We start from the raw sequence: 16,396 nt of genomic DNA, 5'->3' as shown, positions 1-16,396 counted from the left end.
GGTTGTCGATTGGTTAGCGTGGTCTTCTTCTTCATCGAATAAGAAATCTTTGTTCGGTTCGGGTTTCTTGGTGACAGTTCTATTTTCTTGATCAACCACGTCGGGGTTTACGATCCTCGTGCTCTCTTGACATTCAACTCGATCGTGAAATGGCAGCGTGAGAAATACCCCCAAAATGGCCAACACGAAGATAGGTTTCTTCATAGAAAAAAAACATACATTCTAAATATAATACTCGATAGGATAATAAATAAACAATTATACAGACAATTTTTGGGATGAGATAAAAATTAATTAGTAATTCCTATTTTAAGACCCTTAATTTGATAAATTTCCAATACCAATAATTGTTTTAATGTAATACGTGTAATTTCTTTTGATATTCACCGGTATAAGGGGAATCGTGTATTATTAACAGTCACCTGCGGCAGGTACCCCCCACTCTACACCGCTTCGTAATTTTAAATTGTTTTAAGCCATTATAATCCAGGTGTAAAGGTATTGAGAAATCGAAATAATATTTTTTTTAAATCCTAAGAAATATAGGAAATGTGAAATCTGAAGAAATAATATAAATCTTTGGAAATCCGAAGTATTCTCGATAAATAACAAAAATATCAGAAATCATGAGAAATATTGGGAAAAATTTGGAAATTTTCAGAAATATTGGGAACAATTGGGTATATTGAGAAATATTGGGAAATATTAAGAAAAATTGAGAAATATTGGAAATATCGGAAATGTTTGAAAGCGATTTAGAAATGTTTAAGAAATATCGGAAATGTTTGAAAGCGATTTAGAAATGTTTAAGAAATATCGGAAATATTTTACACATATTTAGAAATGTGTAAGAAATATCGGAAATATTTTAAACATATTTTGAAATGTGTAAGAAATATCCGAAATATTTGAAACATTTAGAAATGTGTAAAAAATATCGGAAATATTTGAAAGCGATTTAGAAATGTTTAAGAAATATCGGAAATATTTGAAACATATTTAGAAATGTGTAAGAAATATCTGAAATATTTTAAACATATTTTGTAATGTGTAAGAAATATCGGAAATGTTTGAATAATATCCGAAATATTTGTAACATATTTAGAAATGTGTAAAAAAATTTCGGGAATATTTGAAAGCTATTTAGAAATGTTTAAGAAATATCGGAAATATTTGAAACATATTTAGAAATGTGTAAGAAATATCGGAAATATTTGAAACATTTAGAAATGTGTAAGAAATATCGGAAAATTTTTAGAAATATATGAAACATTTGAGAAATATTTAAAAAAATTAAAAAATATAAGAAACATTTGAGAAATATTTAAAATTTTTTTAAAAAATATAGGAAACATTTGAGAAATATCGGTAATATTTGAAACATTTAGAAATGTGTAAGAAATATCGGTAATATTTGAAACATTTAGAAATGTGTAAGAAATATCGGAAATATTTGAAACATTTAGAAATGTGTAAGAAATATAGGAAAAATTTGAGAAACATCGGAAAAATTTGAGAAATATTGGAAGCATTTGAGAAATATCGTAAATATTTAACAAATATCGGGAATACTTGAAAAATATCTTTGGTAATCCGAAGTAAACTCGAGAAATAATAAAAAAATATCGGAAATAATTAGAAATATTGGAAAAAATTGATAAATATTCATAAATATTGGGGAAAATTGATAAATATTCACAAATATCGGAAATATTGATAAATATCATAAATATTTGAGAAATATCAGAAGAAATATCAGGAAATGTCATGAAATAAAAAATAAAATACAGAAATAAAATGGAAATATTTGACATTTGGAAATAATAAGTCTGGTAATCTCGAATATCGCGAGTCGAATAATTTTAAAATATTATTTGAATATTTTCTTATTACTTAGGATTTTTAATTCCTTTTGAAACAATATAGCTAATTATAAAATCATGAAATAATCAATCCCTCGAAGGTAGTTATGTTTTCTCGCACCTGCACCGTCTGTTAAATATCGCGGATAATAGTTTAGAGGCAATTAAAAAAGCTTACCATGGTCTGCAGAGTCGCGGTGGCTTGCACCGACTGGATCTTAACAAGGAGTTCACGAAAATGGCAATGAACTAAAATGGGAAAAATAACATTTGCGGAGGGCACATCTGCCGTTTCGGAAAGAGGCAAATATTTCTCCGGGGATAAAGGTGTTCTTTCAAGACATTCCAATGACCTTTCTTCAAAAGGGTACGCGGCTCTACCCGAATTTCTAACGTTATCCTTCGATAAGGTACCCCGTTTTCGGGGTCAGCTCCCTTCCCCCCCCAACACATGGGCATCTAGACCATTTGAAAGGCTCGTAAGAAGTAAAAATAACCCGGGTGATCGTCACCCCTTGGCGACCTTTTCTTTTGACCTCAGACGAATGTCCCCACTGTGGATGTTTATCTATTTTTTGGGATCTTTGACGGGACCCATTTTGGTTATTTTTTTGGAAGTCACCAATGTCGGATTCCTTTTACGATCCTCAAAGTATTCTCAAATAGCTCTGCCATGCTTTGCCACAAGTTGAAAATAGGCCTAAAAATTCCAGGAATTTTAAAAACTGATTCAACAGTCAGGGGATTAGAAAATAAGCCTAAATAGTCTCAGTTTTATAAGAACTGCTAAAACATCAAAGGTATAGTTTTAAAAGTGATCTCTTACTAAAATTTAATTTAGAAAAAAAAAGGAATTTGAGGCTGATAATTATTATGGTTTAAAGATTAAATCAAGATCAAATAGATTAAATGAGGATTAAAATTATTAAATAGATTAAATAAAAACTAAAATGATTAAATATATTAAATAAGGATTAAATGATTCAATAGATTAAATAAGGATTAAAATGATTAAATATATTAAATGATTAAATTGTGATTGAAATGATTAAATCGTGATCGAAATGATGAAATCGTGATTGAAATGATGAAATCGTGATCGAAATGATGAACTCGTGATTGAAATGATGAAATCGTGATCGAAATGATGAAATCGTGATCGAAATGATGAAATCGAGATTGAAATGATGAAATCGTGATTGAAATGATGAAATCGTGATTGAAATGACGAAATCATGATTGAAATGATGAAATCGTGATTGAAATGACGAAATCATGATTGAAATGATGAAATCGTGATTGAAATGTTAAAATCGTGATTGAAATGATTAAATCGTGATGAATTTTTTAATAATTTAATAATGATTATTAGGACACCCAAAGGTCTAGTGACCTGCCCCTCGCCTATAATACTAGGATTTAGGGAAATCTACGATACACCTATTAAGCTGAACCAGTAAGTATCATATAGGTCGATCTAACTTGAATGGTGGACGTCATGAGATATGTTTAACGGCTGATAAGAAAAAATAATACACTTTAATCTTAGTTAAAGGAAGTAGCATGATTATTTAAAAAAATATATAAAAAGTACATAAATAAGTTATTAACATTTTTCAAAAAAATATTTTACAGAATTATACCAAGAAGAGTATATAAATATATATTTTGGAGAATACTAGCGTTAGTTATCGAGTCAGAACCAAACACACTGCTCGACCAATAATCTGAGTTGAAATATTTGGTCAGCGTTAATTGTACAGGCAGGTTTAATCACGATTAAATCTTTTAATCTTGATTTAACCACAATTTAATCTTCATTTAACCACAATTTAATCTTTTAATCTTGATTTAACCACAATTTAATCTTCATTTAACCACAATTTAATCTTTTAATCTTGATTTAACCACAATTTAATCTTTTAATCTTGATTTAACCACAATTTAATCTTCATTTAACCACAATTTAATCTTTTAATCTTGATTTAACCACAATTTAATCTTCATTTAACCACAATTTAATCTTTTAATCTTGATTTAACCACACGTTAATCTGTTTAATCACTATCTAATTAGCTTAATCGTGATTAAATCGACTTAATCATGATTAAATAGATTTAATTTTGGGAATATCTATTGTTTAATCGTGATTTAATCATCTTAATCGTGATTTAATCATCTTAATCGTGATTTAATCGGCTTAATCACCAACTCGATTTATTCGTGATTTAATCCTGATTTAATCGTGATTTAATCCAGATTTAATCCAGATTTAATCGTGATTTAACCCTTATTTAATCTTTATTTAAACCTTATTTAAACCTTATTTAAACCTTATTTAATCCTGATTTAATACTGATTTAATCGTGATTTAATCCTGATATAAAAGTGATTTAATCCTGATTTAATACTGATTTAATCGTGATTTAATAAATTTAATCGTGATTTAATAAATTTAATCGTGATTTAATAAATTTAATCGTGATTTAATAAATTTAATCGTGATTTAATAAATTTAATCGTGATTTAATAAATTTAATCGTGATTTAATAAATTTATTCGTGATTTAATAAATTTAATCGTGATTTAATAAATTTAATCGTGATTTAATAAATTTAATCGTGATTTAATAAATTTAATCGTGATTTAATAAATTTAATCGTGATTTAATAAATTTAATCGTGATTTAATAAATTTAATCGTGATTTAATAAATTTAATCGTGATTTAATAAATTTAATCGTGATTTAATAAATTTAATCGTGATTTAATAAATTTAATCGTGATTTAGTAAATTTAATCGTGATTTAATAAATTTAATCGTGATTTAATAAATTTAATCGTGATTTAATAAATTTAATCGTGATTTAATAAATTTAATCGTGATTTAATAAATTTAATCGTGATTTAATAAATTTAATCGTGATTTAATAAATTTAATCGTGATTTAATTCTGATTTAATCGATCCAGGGTGCAAACTTAATCGAAGTGAACTGACCTTCACCCTACAGCTCCTAAAAACATTATCGTCATTTTCATCAGTGATGGGGGCTCTCCTCTCATATTTGAGCGAAATTAGGCGGTAAAATATTATTTTAATTGAGCCCGAATCGAAAATGATGGGAGCGCTAATCTCATCGAGCAGAAAAGAACAAAAGGGGGGAGCGCCAAATTCACCTCTCAAAAAGAGCGAAAGAGAATAGAGCAAATTTCGCTGCGGATATCAAGCTAGCGAGCGCGAGCGGTGTGGACCGTTATCGGCTGCTTTACATTTCCTTGGGAAAATTTCTTCTGGAGCGTTAAAGGGCTACTTAATCACGTGTTCTAGGAGGCGAGAATGCACGCCTGATTCAAAAGACGGAAGGGGAGGAGCTATCTGGAATGCGGTTCAAATTTTGCAAACGATTCTGTGGACCTTTAACTCTTAATCCCCCTCCTTAGTTAGTCCTGTACAGACCCACGAATATTGGTTCAAAACTCGGAACAACTCCTTCTGCGTTGAGTTTGAAATTTATCTCGGCACTGGTTCAAGAGGTTTTCCCCCGAGCTCTTCGGGTCCCCTTCCATAAAATAAACTTGTTGAGGTTAACGGTAATAGTTAGCTGTCGGCTCGTGTGGCATGAAGGGCTTACCACCATCCCCATACGCATTGTAACCCGGCCACCTGAATTACTGGCTTTAAAATTCACTGGATGACTTAGGCATCTCGAAATACTCTTTCTGAATTTGCAGTGTGGTCAGTTAATCAATGTTAAATATTGGTAAAATTATTTATGGTTTATAATCGCTTGATGACTTAGGCCTATGGGTATTAGTCTAGCTGCTTATTATTATTATTATTCATTTTCAAAATATATTTATTGTAACATAAATTCAATTTGTACAGTTCGAGTACATTTGAGATAAATCAACGCATTTACGTTTAGTAACGTCATAAGTGTATAATATTGTTACATAAGTGTGACACTTCCTATTCTTCCCATGCAATCGTTTTCCTGAGAGCTATTCACAAGACAGACTGCATTACGGGCTTCGTCGCCGTTTTGCGTCCGCTTGCTCCCGCGTCACACCGTCTCACACGTAGTCTTTGACAGCGCCTCGCTAGGGGGAGATTTTCTTCTTGTGATGACGTCACTCCGTTACTAGCTCTCAGTAAAATATTCCCCCCAGTGACAAACTTATGGAACAATATTATAGACTTATGGTAACGTCTATTTAGCAGAGAGCTCGGCCATCTTTTGCTTCAAGAAATTGCCGAAAAATTCGATAGGTTTGTCGTTGATTTCGCCGTAGGTGGGGTCCGTTTCGGCACGGACGCGTTTGGCCCATTCGGCCACGTTCTTAAATTCGGAGGTATCCAGAGTTCCCAGGACCTGCATTCAAGGAGACCAATTTCAACCAAAGAAACCAGCATTACTGAATAATGCTGATGTACTCTACCTCCGTGATACTGAAAGTCGCTCTGATGGTGATGTCCGCGATGGTCAATTCGGGTCCCGCCACGTACTTGTTTTTGCTCAGAAAGAGTTCCAAAGTTTTGAGAGCTTCCTTGGCTTTGTCATGTTCTGGTTTCCCCGCTATCCGGTTCTCGTAGACGATTGTACGCTAATGAATATTATAAATTTAGCTTATAATTTTATTTATTATATTAGTAATATAATTTAATTAATCATAAGTCCATAATGATGTGTCATAAGTGGGTGTCTAGTGGCGACATTGTTGATAAGCCCCTTTAGCGAGAAAAATACGCGACTTAAACACTATAGTGAGAGCGCATGGTGATAAATTGTTCGAAATTGGTATACAGCTCTGAAAATTAATATACACGTGCCTTGAACTAAACTCTCGACTACCCAAATTTTATATTTCAAAAAAACCGGCTGGAAAAACTTTTATAAGCAAAAAACGCCCTTGTTTCCGAGGACGCGCGCATCTTTGTTTAATGGTGTTTTTAAAATAAAATGATATAAGTTGCACAGCATCTCCGCAACTCTAGGAATATAAAATGGTAAATCGCGTGTAGCTCGCGTGGTAAAAGTGGTAAAGTTATGATTTTTTTAACGATAATACGTGTCACAGTGCTACGTAAAACCTGATATGGAACCACATCGAGGTATTTTTTTTACTTGACTTTTTTACCATTTTTCAATTTTCTCCATAGGGAAAAATGGTAAATCGCGTGTATCTCGGGTGGTGAAGGTGGAAAAGTTATGACATTTTTTATGGTGATATGTGTCATAGTACTACTTAAAACCTGATCGGTACGAGCTATTTGTAAGTTTTTAAATTTCTTTAAATTTCTTCAAATTTGTTTAGAGTTTAGCTTTTTTTATCCCTTTTCATAATGGACTAATCTACATATTCGCTAATTTTATCATCCCAATAATTTAATTTGAACTTAGACAAATAAACTAATAGCCCCATACCTTTACTTGGAATGCTTATCGCGGCAGATTTTCGTCTCGATGTGGCTGACGGTTTTTTGGACGTCACTATGTTAACTTAACAAACGGTGAGAGGGGAGCGCGCGCAAAGAGGATTTTTTATCTCGTAGGCGGGGCCCAAAGCCGTCAGAGTGATGTTACCATACGCGATACGGCAGGATAAGCATTCCAAGTAGAGGTATGGATTCCTGCCCTGAATCTTAAGGAAACAAGCAATTCTTTAAAAAAAATAAAGTCCACTTTTTATTAAACCCTCTTATTATAAGGATTCAAGATAAAAGAATGAGTTAATCATTTAGCTTAGCGCTCGTACCAAATAGAAAATACTTGTGCAATAAGGTTAAATGAGGACCGAAAGATATTAGGCCTAGCGTGGTTCGCTTATATTGCCACGTGTTTATTATTTGGGTGGAAATCAGTCCAATATCGAACAACGTGGCACCTAGGAGCAACAAACACAAGGAGAACGCAGCTAGCCTTGAAACACGCTAACGAAGGGTTGTGTACGAATTTCATTGGACGAGCGCCACGAGCCTTTACGCTGAACGTTTTACGGGCGGGGGGAAGACAATTTCCGAATTTTCCCCTTCCGACGGCAACAAGCGCTAAAGCGTTTAGCCAATGAAAAACGTACACAAGAAAATCCACGACTTTCGACGGGTTGCGTTCTCCTTGTGTGGGGTGTTGTGTTTGTTGCTCCTAGGTGGCACTACAAGCGTCGCTGCTCTGATAAAACTGAGTGGGCAATCTAGATTCGAGTCCGGTAGTTTATTCGTCCAAGGTTCAAGGTCCTGAGGCTTAAGGCACGTATTTCATATTTGGGTGGAAATATCTACAATTTCGTACACCGTGGCGCTACAAGCGTCGCTGCTCTAAAAGAACCGCGTAAGCAATCTAGATTATCGCACAATAGATTATTTGTCGAAGGCATGAAATCCATAAAAAACGGGTTGTCATTCTAAAAATGGCTTTCAGTAAAACTAAATTAATAATTTATGTAAAATTTAAGTTAGGATTACCACAATTGGAGATATGCTAGGCGCCATGGTGCCACAGTCGAAGTAGAGCAATTGATCGATTTTGGCCCTTTTCTGAATGTCCTTGGGGTAGAGAGCGTGGTCTGGAGCGTACTTGTCCACCAAATATGTCGCTATGGCGCGACTGAAATTCAATATAATGGCATGACATAAGACATTGTTGCTCTTGTATGCTTGTATATTTGCAGACTAGACGAGAGAGCGGAAAAGCCCATACAAATTATCAGGGATCCTGTATATTGGGGTACCTAGGTAGCTTTTGGGGTCAGCCTGTCAGGTTTGGATTCTTCTTTCAAGAATATTCCTGGGGGGATGGCGGAGTGGTTAGCACTTTCACCTCGCAGCAAGAGGAGCCGAGGTCGATCCCAGCTTGTGAAAACTCGGAGCTACTCCTTCCGCGTTGAGTTTGCAAGTTCTCTGCCCACTGGGGTAAGGGGTTTTCCCCCTCCATAAAAACTTGTCGAGGTTAACGGTAATAGTTAGTGTAGGGAGCTGTTGGCTCGCGACGCGTGAAGGGCTTGTCACCACCCTCCTACGCATTGTAACCCTGGATTAATGGCTTTAAAAGTCGCTTGATGACTTAGGCCTATGGTGGTGCCTTGGGTATTAGCCTAGAAGGCGTAGCTGATTATTATTATTAGTATTATTATTAATATTATTTATATTATTATTAAAAAAACGTTGCGTTATTTCCGATAATAACGGATCTCTTGGGGCCCGGATTTATTTATTTCCTGGGCCCGGTCCACTCTCTGGTCTTTGGCCAACGATGGTCTTTACCTTTCGGACAAATAGAATCCATTGTCATTTATAGTTGGCACTTGATGAGACGGATTTTTCTGAAAGTAGTATCAAAAAGCGCAACTTTAAATATTTATTATTTTCTATTAATTAACTTGGTCTAAAAGAGAAGCTAAAATGAATTTTACTTCATACGAATAGAAAGATTAAGCCCATGTTAATAACGTGTAAGTAGAACATGTAGTAGAATAGACGTAGCTTTTATTGTGTAAAATCTGTACATCTGCAAGTTTTCCATACACGTTTACAGTGGCGTAACTAGGGTAAATGGCGCCTATAGCAAGCAGAGAAATCCCGTCCAGTCTACAAGGGCATATTTAAGGGGGGTTTGCTACCGGATGATTAAAAATGACGTGTTACCATACGCACTCAGGGCTTCTACTTAGGAGAAAGGCTAATAAATAATAATATAATTTGATTACCTCTTGTATTGATGTTAGAGCAACATGTGATATTTCTTAAAGAGGCTAAAACGTTTACCTGAGATATAAATTGTTTTAGAAATATTTCTGAAATTTTTAAAATTACTTTTTTATTTTTTGCCATTTTGCGCCCTTCTTCAAGTGACGCCCATGGTACGTGCCATGTCTGCCATACCCTAGTTACGCCACTGCCCGTTTATCGTCGATGGCTTAACATTTCTAACATCGTACGTATAAAACTGTGTAAAAGGTGCTGGGAGAAGGTGGACGGTGTTATAATTTTTCGCAATTATAATTTGAATGTGAAATGAGACCGAGGGGCTAATCACTCCGCGTAATCGGTGTACAGAGCCGTACCTTTGACTGTACTAATGGGATTACGCGTAATCTTTGAAGTCCCTGCCTTTGGCAGTGCTAATCTAAGCGTAATCCGGTGTACAGACTTTCTAAGAGTGGTTAGCCCCTCGAATGAGATTTATTTCGGTCATTATCGGATCTAAGGGGCCACAATTTTGGGGCAACAGAATCGCGTGTTTTGAAGAGCAAGATGGCTGAACTGATTCACGTGACGAAAGGGGAGGAAATACTCCGCAAATTTTCAAATGGTTCTGTGGACCAAATAATGATTATAAATCAATCTAGTTATTAAATTAATACGTTCTCTCGGAAGGTGCATTAGTTTATTAAGAGGTAATACGTTAACATTTAATTATTTCGAAGTTCTTTAAAAACGATTTTTTTTATTTTTTGCTTCAAGATTCTTAAATATAAACCGGATATAGTATCTCGTGGTAGCCCCCATTAACGATAATCATTACACATGATAATTTGAATTTGAAAATAATAACCTTCAGCTATAGACGCCATAACACCAAATAAGATAGCTCAACATTTTCCGTATTAATTTTAGACAGGAATACTCAATAATCATTTATTTAGTCATTAATTAAACATAGTTTGTATATATAATAAGGAGAAAACCATTTCAAAAAGAAAAGAAATATAATTGTGATGATGATAATGCCCCCCCCCCCCCCCGAAGTCGACACCTGGTGCGGTACCCACTAACCGTATCCCAGTTAGTGACGCTACGGCTGTTGGATACCATAAGTGTATAATATTGTTACATAAGTGTGACACTTCCTATTCTTCACATGCAAATTATTTTACTGAGAGCTATTCACAAGACAGACTGCATTACGGGCTTCGTCGCCGTTTTGCGTTCGCTTTTACCCGCGTCACACGTAGCCTGTGACTGCGCCTAGCTAGGGGGAGATTTACTTCTTGTAATTACCTCACTTGGTTACTAGCTCTGCAGTAAAATATTCCGCAAAGTGGCAAACGAATGGCACAATATTATAAATTTATGGTCTACCTTTAAAATATTGCTATAAAACTTGTCTCACCTCTAAATATTCCGGGTTAAGCTGTTGTTTCTCCAACAAATTGACGGTTTTGATTTCGAGGGGTACCTTAATTATACTGGCTATTAATTTGATCGATCTGCAATAGGGACTAGCCGGGTATTCGTAAAATTCAATTCCCATTTTCCCGAGGTTATTATATTTCCTTTAGATATAATAAATACGTCTGAATCGAGTTGTAATCTCTTTTTATGTAACGGGCCTAACAGACTTTTCCCTCAGTATCTCTGTCTATCGACGATTCGTGGCTATCTTGACAACCTTGATGGCGAGTCCCCGCCTCCGATTCCCTCCCAATTTTTCTACAGCGTTGCCAGATACTGGAAATAAAAATAAAATAAAATGGACAGAAAAATATATCGATTTCAGAAGAAAAAAATATAGTACGCTTCGAAATTGCCGACAAAATTGATTTTTACCGGAATTTTCCCTATTTTTCCGAAAAACAAATAAAAAAAGTTTTCATTCCATGATTAGTCTAATATATACTTTGCAAATTTAAATAAAGCGGCATTTTCGCGTAATTGTTTCGAATCTGAAAGTAAAACTAAACCTCTAGACTAGTTTAAACTGATTAACAATGTAACACTATTAATGTTTTGTAGTATGTTTACTAATACTAGACATTTTATATCGATAAAAAGTTAAAAACATTAAAAACCCTTAAAAAGTAATTTATGTTTCATTTTTGATTTTTCCGCAATTCGGAAAATTTTCTGGAAATTTTTCCGCATTTTATTTTTCCGGAAAATTAAGGTGGTGCCTTGGGTATTAGCCTAGCTGATTATTAACACTAGAAAAAAACCACCACTAATACAAAAAAAACTTAGAATAAAAGTTGAAGTTTGAGCCGGTTTTCCGAAAATGATCATACGCTCAGTCTGAATTATCGAAAATAGCGTTCTGTATAATTCAACCAAATTATCGGCGTGTACTATATTATCGTACGTCTGGCAACGCTGCTTGTATATATGAGAAATGCTTGTACCTCTCGCGATTCATGATAGCGTTTTTTTACACCCGCCGTTCTTCATACCCCTATTTCAAGTTACTACTAAAGCTTTCAAAGCGGAACACCTATATGTTAAAAAAATAACATAATGACCTTCAATTCCAATTTTCACAAAATACGTTTTACTATATTCTAGCACAGTGGCCGCTACGTGCGCGTCTCTCCCGTTGTTTTTAGGAAGTTTCCTATTAAATAGGAATAATAATTAACGAGTGTTAATTAGGAATAATAATTAACGAGTGTTAATTAGGAATAATAATTAACGAGTGTTAATTAGGAATAATAATTAACGAGTGTTTTTGTTGATGATTATCTCTGCCATCTTCATAAAAAATCAGCTCATTAGGTTGGTTAATTCATCAAAATTAATGTTAATCAAAATAAATGTAATTTTAAAATAAGAAAGAATTAAGTAGAGAATTATTGTAACTTTAAGTTAGTATATTTTGCATACGTAAAATGTTTATAAATTTCCGTATTTCGCACCGAAACTTTTAGCCCCTACATTTTCGTAAAACTGCAATATTAAATTACCATTTTTGGCAATGAGGTAAGAATAAATTGATTTACCTTTGTATTGAAATTAAATAACGTTTTTATTGAAGGTATAAACTTTACAGCAAAACAATTTATTTCGAAGTAGGCTAAATTTAAATTTTAGATTATTTGGCGTTTCAAACTTTCCTGGCCGCTACGGTTTCCTTCAACTTGGCCAATGGAATGTCGTTGATTTCGGCGTAATCGGGTAGTTCTTGGCGCAGTTTGTCCGCCCAGGCCGACACGTGCTTAAACTCGGACAAGTCAAAGTCAACCAGCTAAATGTTATCAAAATATAAGTTTTCTAGTGTTAATTTTAAGAAATTAAAGCGCTTACATGAAAATGGGTAGGCAGAACGCGTGAAACAAGTAAATTTAAGCATACCATGATACCAGAAGTAAATGAACCGAAGTTATCGAAATAGCGCTCAGAATCGGAGCGCGTTTTCCTTATGAAAATGATGAGAATATCGAGTCAAATAAAAGCTAATTTACATTCCCGTCTTTTGACGCGATAAATTGCAAATGGGAATGGTGGGTATAGCTATTTCTATGTATAAAAAATGGTTTCATAAAAACAAAAAGTTTTTTTTATGGCCTAGGAGCGCGCAAAATTTCAAATTCGAGATCAAAATGTAACTTCATAAGGAAAACGCCTCCAACATGGGGAGTATAGCAGTCTGATAACTTTGGTTCATTTATTTTTGATGATACTTAGTTATTGCTATGAAGACCAAATGGTACAAATAAGTTAACTATGGGATCCTGCACTGGCAGCCTAACCTAACTTAATTGTGTCTCCTCCGAAATCCAAAGCTAAAGTAAAATCTCGATGCCAACTTACGCAACATTGAAACTTCTGGTGCAACGTGATCTCAATACATATTTAATTTTGGGAGCTTATATAAAAATACCTCAATCATAGACAGCATAGCGCCAAGACTGATGTCCGCTACACTGAGTTCGTCCGAGGCGACGTATTTCCTCTTGGACAGGATGTCATCGAGCAATTTAAGGTGGTCCTTCAGCTTCTGGACATCTTCCGGCTTGGGAGCTTCCCCAAAAAAGGCAGCCGGACGCTGTTTGGAAAGGTCATAACGTTTGTTTAACATACTTGTTTAAGAGCTACTTCGGGATAGGGCACTGACCACGATAGAAATGATACTGTTTGAGAAGGTGCCGCTGTCGAAGTACAGCATTTGGTCGATGAGGGCTCTTTTCTGAGCGTCCTTGGGGTAGATCTTGTGGTCAGGGGCGTACTTGTTTATCAGATATCCGATGATGGCGCGGCTATAAGTGTCCGTTTAAACAAAAATTTAATCATTAGCGACGAAATCACTCAAAAGCAGGGCCGGACTTAGAGATCCTGGGCCCATAGGCAGATAAAGAGTCTGGGCCCCCTTTTCATGCATTTACTCTTATCCCTGGAACTAGGCTGTGCCTGAATTTCCCTGATTCAGCGTAGAAGTCTGAGCCATTGCGTTGGGAATAAATAGAGGTACAACTAAATCTGGCTGGCGCAGGGCCAATTTCTTTCAATAAGGAAACTTTATCAACTTTATCGTTCTACCGTGGCGGCATCTTTCTCTGGTGGTGTCCACTATATGGCAATTGAATTTTTGCGCGAATCTGATGCGAAATTGAAATGTATGATTTCTCGTAACAAACAAACCTTTGAAGTTGTTTAAAAATAATTTTATTCTGTCCACACGATCCTTTTTAACTCAAGTTACGGCGAGTTAGCTAATAATTATTTATTTTTAACCATATAACTTTACAAAATATAGATGGCGCTACCGCCTAATTATAAAGATAAATTTAGTACAGTCTTCTCAGAACAGGTCCCGTGTAACCATGGCAACCGAAATCGTAATTGTAATTCTAGCAGTATTATTCCCAATTCAATGGTCTGAGCTCTACGGTTATATTACTTTAATAAAACCTCTTAATAATCGTCGACTAAATACGCGATAATTATGCAACATTGCGATTTAAGGCTGCGTCCGTAAACTGCCAGGCATAAATTTTTTTAAATTTTAAAACAAAATCTTCTAGCTAGGAATTTCTCCAATATAAATTACCATTGATATTATAGATTTATGCCTTCGAATACAGTAATTATGGTCACTGGAGGGCCCCTTCCAAGGATGGACCCCTAGGTCACGGCCTAGGTTGTCCTAGGCGGAAATACGGCACTGCTCAAAAGTACAACGTAATCATAGACACCATAAATCCTTCACGTACCTTTCGGATAGCCGGAATCCATTGTCGTCAATAGCTGGGACGGTATGAAACGGGTTGATCTATTGAACGCAAAATATATCAACTGCATATTTAACCTTTTCCGCAGATTAACTTCTTTAGTAATGAATATTTCCTTACCGCCAAGTATTCCGGTTTCAGGTGTGCCTTGCCGTATACGTTGACGGTGTGGCTGTTCAGGGTCACGCCTAGAATTCGGGCCACCGTTCTCACCGAGCGGCAAAACGGGCTGGTAGCTAATTCGTAAAATTCAATGGCCATTTTCACCGGCTGCGTCAACAGAGAAATGAAGAATGATTGAGTCGATGGAGAGAAAACAGTCGGTAGTCTAATCTAGCGTCTGAAGTCCTTGAGTGGCGTTTGGGAATCCGCTCTCTAGGCTTATAAAGGCGTTGCCACATGCTTGTTATCGCTTCTTTTTCTTTCAGATTATTTTTTAGCCTAGAGTCTAATATTTGACTCACCCGAAACTAATGAAATAGGCCTGGATCACTTGGCAGAATTAGCGTTTCTATAGTCTAAGGATAGTTTTATCTTTCCAATCATTAGAGCTATGGCGTAAACCAATGGCGTAGACAAGGGGTGGGTTTCCGGGTCCAGATACCCTCTTGGGCCTACCTTTGACAGTACTAAGTTTCCACCCCCTTTTCAACCCCCCTCTTAACATTCACATATTTCGATCCCCCTCTTAACATTCACATATTTCGACCCCCCTTGAAGAATTTCTGTCTACGCCACTGGCGTAAACAATTTGGTCCGGTATAGATCAGCCTATAACGCCGCCGATCCAACGCCGATATTTTATCTGGCGCTAATCGCCGCCGCCGATAAATTTTGATCCCGCCGCCGAACACATTTTCAGTTTTTTTAAATACCTTTCTCTTCAAGGGGGCAGAAATGTTCGGTCCTTCGCGCCGCCGCCGAAAAGAGTGAACTGGTGATCTTCGCCAAACGCCGCCACCGACCCCAATCAAATCGACGCTATGCTCTAGTCCAGTATTATCAGTATAAACTTTGTTTCGCGACAAAACGTGAGCGCCGCTATAGTCTTAGCTGGTTTCACACTCGACGGAAAATTAGCAGCGTAAAGTTGAACGTTAGCCTCGACGTTAGCGGTGTATCGAAAGGGAATCAATTTTCAGCTCGGCGTTTATTATCGTCTTTCCGGCATATTTCCCGTCGAGTGGGAAACCAGCTTTAGTCGATATGAAGAGAACGCCGAATCGGATTTTCGGCGGCGTTATTCGACTGCCATATTTTCAGAGAGAAGAGCTGCTGCCAGAAAATCTTTTTCCACGTTGGTGTATGTATGGGACGTTCCACTCTGAAAATATGGCCGACGATCACGTGATCCCAGAATATCAAATGCAAGTGCTTTCTTATAAAAATATTCGAAAAATGTCTAAAAAGCTTTATAGAGTTTTATGGTTTTATAGAATGCCTATGGTGCACTAATACCTACAGTGCCATGGGTGGACTCTCTTGACCTAACGCAAGGCCCAGTATTCCTCTTTCCCCTACACCACTTTTCTAGCACTGTAAGTATACGGTGCATGGGTATAAAAATCCACAAGTGTTTGTTTTTATGTCTTGAA

The 16,396-nt window shown here is 35.8% G+C and overlaps 1 protein-coding gene across 1 annotated transcript; it reads right to left on the bottom strand.

The window, feature by feature from the left end:
• Positions 1-5,705: 5,705 nt before the first annotated feature.
• LOC149927903 (uncharacterized) lies at positions 5,706-15,165 on the bottom strand. Its single transcript, XM_090157882.1, has 10 exons — positions 14,922-15,165; positions 14,784-14,842; positions 13,688-13,829; positions 13,454-13,618; positions 12,678-12,817; positions 10,973-11,135; positions 9,124-9,182; positions 8,326-8,467; positions 6,303-6,467; positions 5,706-6,235 (listed from the first exon to the last, which is right to left on the bottom strand). The coding sequence occupies exons 1-10, from the start codon at positions 15,060-15,062 to the stop codon at positions 6,074-6,076; spliced, it is 1,338 nt and encodes a 445-aa protein (XP_090014008.1). The 5' UTR covers positions 15,063-15,165; the 3' UTR covers positions 5,706-6,073.
• Between the last annotated feature and the right edge of the window lie 1,231 nt (positions 15,166-16,396).

Source organism: Leiobunum rupestre, chromosome 9, assembly GCF_980474605.1.
Source record: "Leiobunum rupestre chromosome 9, qqLeiRupe1.1.hap1, whole genome shotgun sequence".
In the NCBI taxonomy this organism is placed as follows: domain Eukaryota; kingdom Metazoa; phylum Arthropoda; class Arachnida; order Opiliones; family Sclerosomatidae; genus Leiobunum; species Leiobunum rupestre.
This window is presented reverse-complemented; position numbering and strand designations above follow the sequence as displayed.

What these genes read in the sequence shown, in the direction of transcription:
- LOC149927903 (XM_090157882.1), bottom strand. Translation starts at nt 15,062, where the DNA reads ATGGCCATTGAATTTTACGAATTAGCTACCAGCCCGTTTTGCCGCTCG. An exon ending in GGATTCCGGCTATCCGAAAG is followed by an intron (nt 13,830 to 14,783) that starts GTACGTGAAGGA and finishes GGACACTTATAG; the next exon opens with CCGCGCCATCATCGGATATC. An exon ending in ACAGTATCATTTCTATCGTG is followed by an intron (nt 13,619 to 13,687) that starts GTCAGTGCCCTA and finishes CTTTCCAAACAG; the next exon opens with CGTCCGGCTGCCTTTTTTGG.